A 14,476-nucleotide genomic window follows, 5' to 3' on the forward strand; every position below is an offset into this window, starting at 1 on the left:
GACGCGGGTTCGTGCCCCGGTCCGGGAAGATCCCACATACCGCGGAGCAGCTGGGCCCGTGAGCCATGGCCGCTGAGCCTGCGCGTCCGGAGTCTGTGCTCCGCAACGGGAGAGGCCACAACAGTGAGAGGCCCGTGTACCACAAAAAAAAAAAAAAGGGGGCTTGGAGTATATGCTTGCGGTTCCCCTCCATAAGGCTGTGGTGGGCTCGAGTAATAGACTCGTCAGAAGCTCGTAGCACAGAAGTGTTGAGGAGCGGTACTTCTAGTGGATTTAGAGGGCGAAGCCTGTTGGCGGCTAGCACCCGCCTAATTCAGGTATAGGGGCGAGGCTTGAGTGGTAGATGGCTCAAAATAAGCTGACAAAAAAGAGGACTTCTGAGGTAATAAATTGGATTATCCCATATTGAAGCCGTTTTTGGACGATTGGTATGTGATGGCCTTGGAAAGTGCTCTCTCGAATGACATCTCATCATCACTGATATATTGTTAGAGTGTTAGTTAGTAGGCCAAATATTAGTAATATTTGAAGTGCTAGAAACATAAATATTTGAAGTGGAATCACATGATTAGGCCCGATGTTATTAAGAGGGCTGAAAGGCTCTGTGAGAGGTCAAGGACTGGGGTTTACTATATGGTATGCATGGGTCTGGTGGGTCATTATGTATTATCACGTAGGTAAAGGCTTACTAGGAGAGTAAATACATAGGCTTGAATTAGAGCAATGGCAAATTCGAGGACAGTAAGTAGGATAAGAATGATGAATGTAATAAAAGCTGTAGCAGTGCTGATGGTTGTTAGTGCTAGAGTTGTCCCTCCAATTAGATGGATCAACAAGTGCCCTGCTGTAATATTGGCTGTCAATTGCATAGCTAATGCTACTGGTTGGATAAATAGGCTGATAGTCTCGATAATTACTAGTATAGGGATGAGGTGGGGAGTGGGGGGTGTTCCTTATGGTAGGAAGTGAGCCAATGATGCTTTTGTTTTGTTATGGAAACCTGTAATCACGGTGTGGGCCCACAAGGGAACTGGCATTCCTATATTCATTGAGAGCTGTGTGGTGGGTGTGAGTGAGTGGGGCAGCAGCCCTAGAAGGTTAGTTGACCCAATAAATAGAATGAGTGACATTAGTATTAATGACCAAGCCTGCCCCTTGTGATTGTGGGTGCTTATTATTTGTTTGGATGTGAGTTGGATTAGTTGTTGTTGAAGAGAGTTTATGCGATTATTAATTAGTCGATTTGACGTTGGAAATAAAATACTTGGAAATATAATAATTAAAATGTCTAGAGGGAGGCCAATTATTGTTGGGGCAATGAAAGTGGCAAATAGATTTTCATTCATTTTGTTTCTCAAGGGGTGGACTGTTTTTGTACTTTGGTGTGTGTTGATTCTGGGTTAGAGTAATGAGGGTATTTTGAGATTTTTAGTTGAAATATAATAAACAGTGCTAGAAACATAGATAAAATGGTAATGAATCACGTTGATGTATCTAACTGTGGCATACCATTAAGGAGAGTCTTAGCTCTCAGTCTTTAATTTAAAAGGTTAACGCTACCTAGCTTCTTAATGAACTTATAATATTGATGGGGATCATCTTTCCAAGTATTTTAACGGTACTAGTTCGAGGACGATAGTCATGAAACTGTGGTTTGACCCACAAATCTCTGAACACTGTCCGTAATACAAACCTGGTCATGTTGATATTAGGACTGTTTGATTTAGGCATCCTGGGATTGCGTCTGTTTTTAGGCCTAAGGAAGGTACGGCTCACGAGTGCAATACATCTTCGGAGGAAATTAGAATTCGGATTGTTATCTCTATGGGTAATACTACTCGACTGTCTATTTCTAGCAATCATAATTCCCCTGGTTTTAAGTCTGATGTTGGGATTATATAGGAGTCGAAACTTAAATCTTCATAGTCAGTGTACTCATAACTTCAATACCACTGGTAACCTATAGTTTTTAAAGTAAGGGATGGGTTATTAATCGCATCCATCATGCAGAGGATTTGTAATGATGGCAGGGCAATTAAAATCAAAATAATGGCTGGTAAAACCATTCAAATTGTTTCTATTTCTTGTGCATCTATTGTGCTGGTATGTGTTAGCTTAGTTGTTAGCACTAGTGAAATAATATAAAGAACCACAGAACTAATTAAAAAGACAATTATTAATGTGTGGTTGTGAAATTGTAGTAATTCTTCCATGATGGGCGATGTTGCATCTTGAAATCCTAGTTGGAAAGGATATGCCATAGAGATATGGAGGATTTCCACCTGTGACTTAACTCTGACAAAATTACATAAATTTTTACTAATACCTCATTTATAGAGAAAGAGATAATGGTTATGGTGTTGGTTTGAAATCAGTAAAAGAGGGTTCAATTCCTTCCTTTCTTGATTGTTTTAGATTGATGTTAAGTCGGTTCTTCAAATGTGTGATATAGTGGAGGACATCCATTTAACCATGCTAAATTTGTAGTAGTAAGTTCTACTGTTAGGACTTCTCATTTGGATGTGAATGCCTCTCAGATAATGAAAATTATTAACATGACTACTGTTATGAGCCTGTTGATGAAATAGTATTTCATGTGGTATAGACATCTGGGTAGTTGGAGTATTGTCGAGGTATGCCAGATAGACCTAAGAAATGTTGGGGGAAGAAGGTCATGTTGACCCCTACAAATATGATTACAAAGTGAATTTTTGCTTATGTTGAGTTGAGTGTATATCCTAAGAATAGTGGGAATCAGTGCACAGACCCTCCTGTGTTAGCGAAGACAGCTCCTATTGAGAGTACATAGTGAAAATGCAACTACGTAGTTGGTATCATGAAGAACAATATATAATGATGAGTTAGCTAGGAAAATACCTGTTAACCCACCAATTGTGAAAAGGAAGAGGAAACCTAGGGCCCACATCGTGGCTGGGGACCATTTACTATTATCCCTGTGAAGTGTTGCTAGTCAACTAAACACTTTTACCCCTGTTGGGCTAGCAATAATTATAGTGACTGATGTAAAATATGCTCGTGTGTCAACATCTCTACCTACTGTGGGTGTGAGACAGGGGAAGGGTTATCCATTTGTGATAGTGGATAGGAAAAACAAAATTTTAAAGCATCATTGTTTGGGGATCTTTAGCCATAAAAAAAGTATCAAAATGTCCTGGAATTAAAACTGCTTCATGAAGTCAGTGGTATTGTTCCCAAAGGAAAAAAATAAATGTGTCCCTCTATCAAGTGTCACTTGTGTGTTCTGTCTGCAACATGGGAGATCAGGAGCCTATTCAAGAAGCAAGGGAACTCCTTTGGGGAACGTGATTGGTTTTCCAACCTTAAGTCCAGACTTCTCTGAAGGAGGTAAGGCCAAAATCATAATGAGAAGTAAGGGTGGGGGCTGGGCAGAGTGGAGCTGGGCATTCCTAGAGCGACAGTGTGAATAACCCAAATAGTCTAAAATATAGGTGTTGTTTTTTTTTTCTCTTGGGGAGGAGGCAGATTTAAAGACTTTTCTCTGGGTTGTGTTTAGATATTAAAGGGAGTGACTAAAAGGAAACAGTCATCTTTGAGGGTGTTTCCTCCCAGAAAGTTGGGATCAACAGCACAAATTGGCATGAAAAGACTATTTCTATTCACTTTAAAAATGGAAAATGAGAAATTGTAAAAGCCATGTAACAAAGAGAATTATTAAAATGTGGGAGTCTGAGGTGGAAAGATTTGAGATGTACATTTCTTATTTTATTTTTAACATCTTTATTGGAGTATAATTGTTTTACAGTGGTGTGTTAGTTTCTGCTTTATAACAAAGAGTATCAGCTATACATATACATATATCACCACATCTCCTCCCCCTTGCATCTCCTTCCCACCCTCCCTATCCCACCACTCTAGGTGGTCAAAAAGCACCAAGCTGATCTCCCTCTGTTATGCAGCTGCTTCCCACTAGCTATCGGTTTTACATTTGGTAGTGTATATATGTCCATGCCACTCTCTCACTTTGTCCCAGCTTACCCTTCCCCCTCCCCGTGTCCTCAAGTCCATTCTATAGTAGGTCTGCGTCTTTATTCCCATCCTACCCCTAGGTTTTTCATGACCTTTTTTTTTTTTAGATTCCATATATATGTGTTAGCATACAGTATTTGTTTTTCTCTTTCTGACTTACTTCACTCTGTATGACAGACTCTAGGTCCATCCACCTCACTACAAATAACTCAATTTCGTTTCTTTTTATGGCTGAGTAATATTCCATTGTATATATGTGTGCCACATTTTCTTTATCCATTCATCTGTTGATGGACACTTAGGTTGATTCCATGTCCTGGCTATTGTAAACAGAGCTGCAATGAACATTGTGGTACATGACTCTTTTTGAATTATGGTTTTCTCAGGGTATATGCCCAGTAGTGGGATTGCTGGGTCGTATGGTAGTTCTATTTTTAGATTTTTAAGGAAGCTTCATACTGTTCTCCATAGTAGCTGTATCAGTTTACATTCCCACCAATAGTGCAAGAGGGTTCCCTTTTCTCCACAACCTCTTCAGCATTTATTGTTTGTAGATTTTTTTGATGATGGTCATTCTGACTGGTGTGAGATGATACCTCATTGTAGTTTTGATTTGCATTTCTCTAATGATTAGTGATGTTGAACATCCTTTCATGTGTTTGTTAGCATTCTGTATATCTTCTTTGGAGAAATGCCTATTTAGGTCTTCTGCCCATTTCTGGCTTGGGTTATTTGTTTTTTTGATATTGAGCTTCATGAGCTGCTTGTGAATTTTGGAGATTAATCCTTTGTCTGTTGCTTCATTTGCAAATATTTTCTCCTATTCTGAGAGTTATCTTTTCGTCTTGATTATGGTTTCCTCAGCTGTGCAAAAGCGTTTAAGTTTCATTAGGTCTTATTTGTTTATTTTTGTTTTTATTTCCATTTCTCTAGGAGGTGGGTCAAAAAGGATCTTGGTGTGATTTATGTCATAGAGTGTTCTGCCTATGTTTTACTCTAGGAGTTTTGTAGTGTCTGGCCTTACATTTAGGTCTTTAATCCATTTTGAGTTTATTTTTGTGTATGGTGTTAGGAAGTGTTCTAATTTCATTCTTTTACATGTAGCTGTCCAGCTTTCCCAGCACCATGTATTAAAGAGGCCGTCTTTTCTCCATTGTATATTCTTGCCTCCTTTATCAAAATAAGGTGACCATATGTGTGTGGGTTTATCTCTGGGCTTTCTATCCTGTTCCATTGATCTATATTTCTGTTTCTGTGCCGGTACCATACTGTCTGGATTACTGTAGCTTTGTAGTATAGTCTAAGTCAGGGAGTCTGATTCTTCCAGCTCCGTTTTTCTTTCTCAAGATTGCTTTGGCTATTAGGGGTCTTTTGTGTTTCCATACAAATTGTGCAATTTTTTGTTCTAGTTCTGTGAAAAATGCCATTGGTAGTTTGATAGGGATTGCATTGAATCTGTAGATTGCTTTGGGTAGTACAGTCATTTTCACAATGTTGATTCTTCCAATCCAAGAATGTAGTATATCTCTCCATCTGTTTGTATCATCTTTAATTTCTTTCATCAGTGTCTTATAGTTTTCTGCATATAGGTCTTTTGTCTCCTTAGGTAGGTTTATTCCTAGGTATTTTATTCTTTTTGTTGCAATGGTAAATGAGAGTGTTTCCTTAATTTCTCTTTCATATTTTTCATCATTAGTGTATAGGAATGCAAGAGATTTCTGTGCATTAATTTTGTATCCTGCTACTTTACCAAATTCATTGATTAGCCCTAACAGTTGTCTGGTAGCGTCTTTAGGATTGTCTACATATAGTATCATGTCATTTGCAAACAGTGACAGTTTTACTTCTTCTTTTCCTATTTTGATTCCTTTTTAAAATTCTTCTTCTCTGATTGCTGTGGCTAAAACTTCCAAAACTATGTTGCATAATAGTGGTGAGAGTGGGCAACCTTGTCTTGTTCCTGATCTTAGTGGAAATGGTTTCAGTTTTTTACCATTGAAAATGATGTTGGCCGTGGGTTTGTCATATATGGCCTTTATTATGTTGAGGTAAGTTTCCCTCTATGTCTACTATCTGGAGAGTTTTTTTCATAAATGGGTGTTGAATTTTGTCACAAGCTTTCTCTTCCCTGGTGGCGCAGTGGTTAAGAATCCGCCTGCCAGTGCAGGGGACACAGGTTCGAGCCCTGGTCCGGGAGGATCCCACATGCTGCGGAGCAACTAGGCTCATGCACCACAACTACTGAGCCTGTGCTCTGGGGCCTGCGAGCCACAGCTGTTGAGCCCGTGTGCCACAACTACTGAAGCCTGTGCGCCTAGAGCCCATGCTCCGCGATGGGAGAGGCCGCTGCAGTGAGGGGCCCGCGCACCGCAACAAGGAGTGGCCTCCGTTCGTCGCAGCTAGAGGGAGCCCGCGTGCAGCAATGAAGACCCAACGCAGTCAAAAACAAATTAAAAAAATAAAAATAAAATAAATAAATAAAATCTACTATTATAAATATAATTGTAATCCTTCTAGCTCTAAAATTTTATTATTTTAAATGTGTTCTAAAGGAGAAAAATTAATGCTCATTGTTTGTTTTTGGCTGCGTCAGGTCTTAGTTGCGGCACTTGGGATCTTCCTTGAGGCACGCGGGATCTTTCGTTGCAGTGCAGGCTCTTTGTTGTCGCGCACAGGCTTCTCTCTAGTTGTGGTATTCAGGTTTTCTCTGTCTAGTTGTGGCCCGTGGGCTTAGTTTCCCTGCGGCATGTGGGTGGGATCTTAGTTCCCCAACCAGGGATCAAACCCGTTGTCCCCTGAATTGGAAGGAGGATTCTTTACCACTGGACCACCAGGGAAGTCCCAATGCTCATTGATTTTTCAAATCCGTTTTTAAGTCCTATTTGTTTTGAGACTCCAAGCCAAGTTAAACATTTTTTTAAACCCACATGCATTCTTTAAAATACTAAATTTCCTTTATAGTTTTATAAGAACATTTATATCTTTAATATTGAAATGAATCACAGCACAATTATTTAGTCAACTAGCATTTACATAACAGCAGATTTAAAAAAAAAATACTGAACCGTGCTGTGCTGTCTGCCAAACAGGTCAAATTTATATCCTCTGGCCTGATCAACCAGCAGGTGGCCTACGAGACTTGAGGCTCAGAATGTCTATAACTAGGGCTTCCCTGGTGGCGCAGTGGTTGAGAATCTGCCTGCCGATGCAGGGGACATGGGTTCGAGCCCTGGTCTGGGAGGATCCCACATGCCACGGAGCGACTGGGCCCGTGAGCCACGACTACTGAGCCTGCGCGTCTGGATCCTGTGCTCCGCAACAAGAGAGGCTGCGAGAGTGAGAGGCCCGCGCACCGTGATGAAGAGTGGCCCCCACTTGCCGCAGCTAGAGAAAGTCCTCGCACAGAAACGAAGACCCAACACAGCCATAAATAAATAAATAAATAAATAAAATTAAAAAAAAAAAAAAAAAGAATGTCTATAACTAGAGATGAATCCAATCACTCCTATGTCCACACCCAACCCTCCCTGCACTGGCTACTAGAGCAGCTTGGTAAATCATGATTCATTGGTGGCTGCATGTAAATGCTGAGACACATTTCATGTCCTGGGTTTGTTCTCCTCCCCTGTTGTAAGGAATAGAGGGTAAGCTAGAGGGATAAAGAGTCCTGGGGGCTTCTGCTATGAAGGAAAAGACTCATTTAATAATGTCTTACTGTTTGCCAGGTTGGGTGCCAAGCCCACAAGTGCATCATTTCGTTGGATCCTACAAAAATCCCAGAAACAAAACAAAACAAAACAAAAAAATCCCAGAAAGTAGGTTTGTAGCATTGTCTTTCTTTCACAAGAAAACTGAGCTTTTACCTAAGGTCCCTCCAACCCTATATCCCCTCCCTTACTGGGTTAACAACACCAGCCCCTGAATCCTCAGCAGGGAGCTTTTCTGTGAATGCCCTTTGTTAGGGTCACTATGATGGTTAAATTTTTTGTGTATGAATATTGCTGCGCAAAACAATGATGGTAAAAAATGAATTCTGGATGAGGGTGTTTCTGGAAGAAATTAACATTGGAAACAGCACACTGAGTGAAGAGATCTGCCCTCATCAATATGGGTGGGCATCATGCAATCCTTGGGTTCTGCATGAAACAAAGAGGGCACAGTCTCTCCTTCTCTCTCTTCTTACCCATGAACATCAAACCTTCTGGCTCTCAATCTTCCATACTGTGAAACTTAAACCAGTGGTCCCCTGGTTCTCAGGTCTTTGGCCTCAGACTTGGAGTCACACCATCCGCTTACCTGATTCTCAGCCTTAATCCTCAGTCTTGAGTTATATCACTGGCTTTGTTGACTCTCTAGTTTACAGACAGCAAGCTGTGGGACTTCTCAGCCTCTGTAATCATGCAAGCCCATTCCCATAATAAATCTCCTTTAATATATATACAGGTGACCCTGGAAAACACTGGTTTGAAATGGTCAGATTCACTTACACACAGAGTTTTTCAAGAGTAAATATAGTTCTACAGGATCTAGTTAGTGGAACCAAGGGTGTGGAAATGAGGATATGGAGGGCAGACGATAAGTTATATGGGGATTTTTCAACCGAGAAGGGGGTGGTAACCCTCACTGACACATTGCTCAGCAATCAGATGTACGCTGTTGGTTACTCAGGAGAACCCTGACAAATACAGTCTTACCACAGGCCAGGAGGTCACGTACACCCACAAGTGTTTTGTTATACATTATACGTCCTGATTATCTGATGGCAAAACATGCTATCTAGTCTTCCCTGATGGTGAGACATAGGAGGTTTTATGGGACTAAATTCAATCTCTCATTGATATAATCTAGCCCCTGAAAGGATATAATTTTTTTAAATTCATTAATTAATTTATTTTTGGCTGTGTTGAGTCTTCGTTGCTGCTCTCGGGCTTTCTCTAGTTGCAGCGAGCGGGGCTTCTCATTGTGGTGGCTTCTCTTGTTGTGGAGCTCGGACTCTAGATGCACAGGTTTCAATAGTTGTGGCACACGGGCTCAGTAGTTATGGCTCGCAGGCTCTCGAGTGCAGGCTCAGTAGTTGTGGCGCATGGGCTTAGTTGCTCCACGGCATGTGGGATCTTCCTGGACCAGGGCTTGAACCCGTGTCCCCTGCATTGGCAGGAGGATTCTAAACCACTGCTCCACCAGGGAAGTCCTGAAAGGATATAATTTTTAATGAGGTATAAAAACACTAAAACCATGTCACATGCCTGCATGATTTTAGTAGTTTGCTAAAAGACATTCGTATAACTTCCCTGGTCCACCTGGATTAATTCAGGAAGGACCATTACTCACCATGGGTCCAGAGGTTCAGCTTATCTGCAGTGTGGATGACCCCTTCCAGAACTGGGAGCCATGCCTTGTGCAGTAAAGCCCATTCCCCCCACACTGAAAACTCAAGAACTAAGAGTTATGGACCCACCAGGAGAACCATGAGGACTGCTCATGTCCAGGGTCATGGCCTGAGCCAGCAGTGAGGCCCTGCCAAGAGCTCTTCACTCCAGTGGTTCATTGACCACTGAGTATGTTCCTCTTTGTGTGTATTAACCCACTGAACAGCCACAGAAATAAGCAAGGAAGTAAGAGATGCTCCAGACTAAAGAACTGGTGGGAATGGTAAGATTAGAGATCATAGACAATTCAGAGCCATTTTTTTCTTCCATCAGTATCTGGAGATTCCTGCAGTATAAACTGAGAAATCAGGATAATACAGCATGGAGAGCAGCAGTCAGTTTACACTGAGGGTCTCTTTATTTCTGACCATTCGTTTACAACCATCTACCCAGGGATAACTCCAACACGTGGGTCTCAAGACTCAATCCACCTCCAGAAATTTGGGTTCATATTTCTGATTCTATAAGACACATCTCCCCAAAAGGCCTATTATCTGTCAGAGTCAACTTTTCCCTCTGCATTCCTGCACCCCCCCTTCATCACTTTCTCTTCTCCCATTCACATTGAGCAGATGTCTGAAACCATGGGTCTGTTTTCCCTTCACGATGGAACTATGTCCTAGATATCAGTTTCCAAGTGCTCAGAAGAAAGCTTTTGATAGATGCACCCAAGTAGTTAGGGGTATTTCAGCAGTATATGATGGGCTGGGGATGATAGAATGTGTTATCTCCACAGTGCAGACAGGGGTTGGAACTAATCCAGATGATCCTGGGACGTCCTAAGACTCTCAGAATCTCAAACAGTTCAGCCAGACACTGGGAAAATCTTCTCAGTTGGAGGATCCCCTGAGAGCTGTAACTCTCCTGAGGGACAGGATACAGCTCTTGACTTAAACTGGGCAGCCCGGAGGTGTGTCGCAGCAGCTTCTCCATGATGGCCATGGAGAGGAGGTTTCCACGCAGGCTGAAGAACGTGAGCTGGGAGCAGTGGCTCAGGGGTTGCAGGATGGTCTCGAGGTGAGAGTCCATGATCCCACATTGCTCTAAATACAGTTCCTGGAGGGTGGCTGCAACTTTCTCCAACAGAACTGGGAGGAGCTCAGGACTAGAGTAGGTCAGGGTGATGCCACTCAGATCCAGGCCCTTTAGCTGACTGATGTTTGGACACTGGGACAAATGGCTCAATTCTGAATCCGAAATGAGGCAGTGAGTTATTGCGAAGCTGTCCAAGGGGGTTGTCAGACACCTGGGGAGAAACAGAGCAATTAGGTCTTGGAAATCGAGGTGGAAGTTGACTTCAAGTAGGGAGACGAGTGATTTGCCCAAGCCCAAGGTGAGTCTGATCATCTGATAACCATCAATACCCAGAATGCCCAGTCTCATTTTAACCTGAGTCCTTTCACCTTCCTGTGTGACTGAGTCAAGTTGAAGGCTCTCTTTCATCATCAGTCAAGCAGAGAAAAACTTACTACACTTCTTATGAGGATGAACGAACATAATGGAGTACACTAAAACACGCTCAGGGGAGAGCCTGACATCTTGTCTCAGTAAAGAGTGGGCATCACTGAATTTTAATAGTAAGATACATACATAAAATGCTTCCTACTCAGGTTTCCCTCAGCCCATGTTTGGGCCACAGGCACGCATATCTCAGGCCAGGTAAGGCTTCTGGGTGATGTGCATAGTGGAACAACCAGGGCAAGATCTCATGACATCAATTGAGGTTGCCAGTCTGCAGGGGCTCAGTTATATTCCTGCATCATCTGCAAACCATCTACCAGTTTTTATTCTGCTTTAGGCTCCTGATCTATTATGATCATCTCCAGAATCACGCATTATCCATATATTAATTACCTTATCAGGAGCAAAAAACAACCTTTGGCAAACAGGGAATTTGAGACAGGCTCATTGTGGTCACAACACTGGTGCGCACAGAGCTTCCATTTAGAAATGCTCAGGCCTGATGGTGTTTTCCCTCTTTAATGCCCCCTTCCCTTAGTTATTTTCCTAATTCATCTAAACCAAGCTATCTCTTCCTAAAGAAGAAATCATATACCCACACCACTAGATCCTAACCCCTAGTCCATAGCTTCCTAGCAGGGTGTCCCTTTCTAGAGGCTCTGTCCTAGTTTGGACCCCTACCTTGATTTGCGTGGTTATGTGATACCACAGTTCAGGATAGAGAAGCAAAAGGGACAGTGCTTTGGATATTCTAGTGTTGTGTTCGCTGTTACCTGGCCAATGGTGCACACTCACCTGAGCATCTGGTCCAGGCATCCTTCAAGTAAAGAGGGAGATTCCAAATGGAGATCCCGGAGGTGGTGCAGCCTGAGTAACTGAGAGGTAATTTGGACAAAGTGTTGCTCTTCCTGCTCCCCAATTGCAGACATGTGGATGTGGGAGAGAAGGAGTCTCTTCACTTTATTCATCTGGCCCAGGAGAGGAGCAAACATGGCCAGGGTGGACAGATGCCAGGTGCAATTCACTTGCACCTCCTGGATACAGTCCAACTGTACCATACTCAGGACCTTCATAATATTTTCCATGGGAAATGAAAGAATCCTCAGCTTCTTACAGCACAAGTGTATGGAAGCTTTTCTCTGCTCTACCCACCTGAGGAGGTAGGTGAGGAATCCATCCAAGGTCCTTTCCTTGAGATGAAGTTCTATGAATACCTCCAAGGGAGCCACGGGCTGTTTTGTCCTTGACCTGTCCTCAGCCACTTGTGCCATCAGTGAGCTTGAACATCCATGGACACTGTATCCAGACCACATTCTCCAGAAGTCCTGGCTGGTATTCCTTAAATCCAGCACCCGCAGTTTGCACCTCCTGTGGGAAAACAGCAGATTGGCAGCTATGGTTTAAGATCCACACATAATGAAACCACAGTCTCAGCATTTAGGCAACATTCAGACTTCCCACCTGAGCTTTTACTTCTCATCTCTGACATCACCTGCTGTCTTGCTCTCTTCTTCCCTCTCTGGCTCACATTCCTCCATCTCCTTTCCCCTTCCATCCTTCCTGGCTTTCTACACCTATTACCCTTACGCATCCCTGGCTGAGACATGTACTTTCAGACTCCCCTACATCTTAGGCACTCATACACTGCTGGAAGGCATTTCCCAAAATGAGCTCAGCAATGGCCAAGTCTCTGTGTTTCTTCATTGGCATCATCAGAAGCCTGCATTCCATCCCTTGTCCATCCACTCTCCTGACTTCAGCTTTCTCTTCAGGGCTCCCCAAAACCTTACTAGGCTACCTTGCTCAGACTCACCTGGAATGATCTTTCTGTGCAAGCAGGATATCAAGCCCAGCCAGCACTGCTTGTAAGGTTCCCAGATGAGGTATCTTCATCAGGCCCCCCAGAGGCAGGCGTACAAAGGGCCAGGCTTGCACCATAGCCTTCAGGGTCTCACTGCGACTCCCATAGAATGCTTCCATGAACAGTGGGGGGAAGAGCTCTGTGGGCAGATCCTTCAGAGCCGTGATGGTCGAGGCCTCATCCCTCAGCAAGCTCATTCCCGCCAGGTCCAGGAGTCTCAGAGGGTTCTGGACACTCATCGTGACTCTGCTCCTAAAGGAATCCTGTGGAAACTTGCAGGGAACAAGGAATCTTTCTCAGGTTAAGCATGAGCACCCCTTACTCGGTCGCCCCACCTTTCAGAAGAACCAACTCAGAGCCAAAGTCACTGCTCTGGCAGTGGTGGAAGAGCCTCAGTTTAGCAGAATTCCACGCTGGGCTCAGTGGGCCCAAAGCCATAGCTTTGCCCTTGTGGGCACCAGAACAAGCTTCTCACAAGTACCAAGGAGGAAGAAACCCAACCACTCGTCCATCCATTTCCATTCACTGCTTTGCTCAGTTAGGTTGCATTGGGAAGTGGCTACCGTGAGCCCGAAGGCTGACCCCAGTCTTTTTTGGGGGAAGCCTTTCAGACCACCACTTAGGGCCCTAAAACTATGGGAATAGGAGCATCTTGTGGCCCAACACAGTCTCCAATCTCAGTTTCCACAGTTAACTGCACTGGGAAAGATGAAGCAGATATGCCTAAAATGAATACCATTTGTGCAAACTAAATCTTTTTTTTTTTTTAATCTTTTGGCTGCACCACAAGGCATAGGGATCTTAGTTCCCCAACCAGGGATTGAACCCGTGCCCCCTGCATTGGGGGCGTGGAGTCTTAACCACTGGACCACCAGGGAAGTCCCTGTGCAAACTAAAGCTTTTTAATGTAAAAAATTAAAATTCCAAACAGATGTTTTCATTAAAAAATAAAATCTGGTTGGTTAAGAGATTTTTTTTTTTTTTTTTTTTTTTTTTTTTGCGGTACACGGGCCTCTCACCGCTGTGGCCTCTCCTGTTGCTGAGCACAGGCTCCGGATGCGCAGGCTCAGCGGCCATGGCTCACGGGCCTAGCCGCTCCGTGGCATGTGGGATCCTCCCCGACCGGGGCACGAACCCATGTCCCCTGCATAGGCAGGCGGACTCTCAACCACTGAGCCACCAGGGAAGCCCAAGAGATTTTTAAATGATATAAACCAAAGTACAAATCAACATGTTTGGGATTAAGGCAAAATTACACTTAGAGGCAAAATCACACTTAGAGGCAAAATCAAAGCCTTACATTTGTACATCTGAAAAGAAAGAAAATCTCCCTGCCATCCATAGTTACATGCCATCATTCAAAACCTGCTGACCATAGATAAGATGAGAGTGTCTTTAGGTGAGGTCTGTAACTTACCAGCTCTGATGTGGCAGGGTGCTCAGACCTCAGATGGGGTGGAGAACCCAGGCAGTGACTCCAGAGAAAGAAGTTTCTGCAAATCTTCTTTGGTGCCTGAGGCTTTTATAGGCTTTTTAATCACATCTTCCCCCTTTGCAACTACTACCATCCAATCAGAAAGCGATGCATGATTAGATTCAAGACTGTCCATCAGGTTAATCTTGATTGGATCTTTGCCTATAACCAGATGAATTGATTGAATCTGGTATTCATTCAGGTGGGAATAAATGGGGGGAGGGGATTCAAGGACTCAATCAT

The 14,476-nt window shown here is 43.3% G+C and overlaps 1 protein-coding gene across 1 annotated transcript; it reads right to left on the reverse strand.

Moving 5' to 3' along the window:
• Positions 1–9,858: 9,858 nt before the first annotated feature.
• LOC308612987 (PRAME family member 12-like) lies at positions 9,859–14,240 on the reverse strand. Its single transcript, XM_081225848.1, has 4 exons — positions 14,177–14,240; positions 12,712–13,031; positions 11,694–12,266; positions 9,859–10,683 (listed from the first exon to the last, which is right to left on the reverse strand). Exons 2-4 carry the CDS (start codon positions 12,996–12,998, stop codon positions 10,125–10,127), a joined length of 1,419 nt encoding a protein of 472 aa, XP_081081974.1. The 5' UTR covers positions 12,999–13,031; positions 14,177–14,240; the 3' UTR covers positions 9,859–10,124.
• Between the last annotated feature and the right edge of the window lie 236 nt (positions 14,241–14,476).

This window comes from Mesoplodon bidens (assembly GCF_964165515.1).
Source record: "Mesoplodon bidens genome assembly, chromosome: 2".
NCBI lineage: Eukaryota > Metazoa > Chordata > Mammalia > Artiodactyla > Ziphiidae > Mesoplodon > Mesoplodon bidens.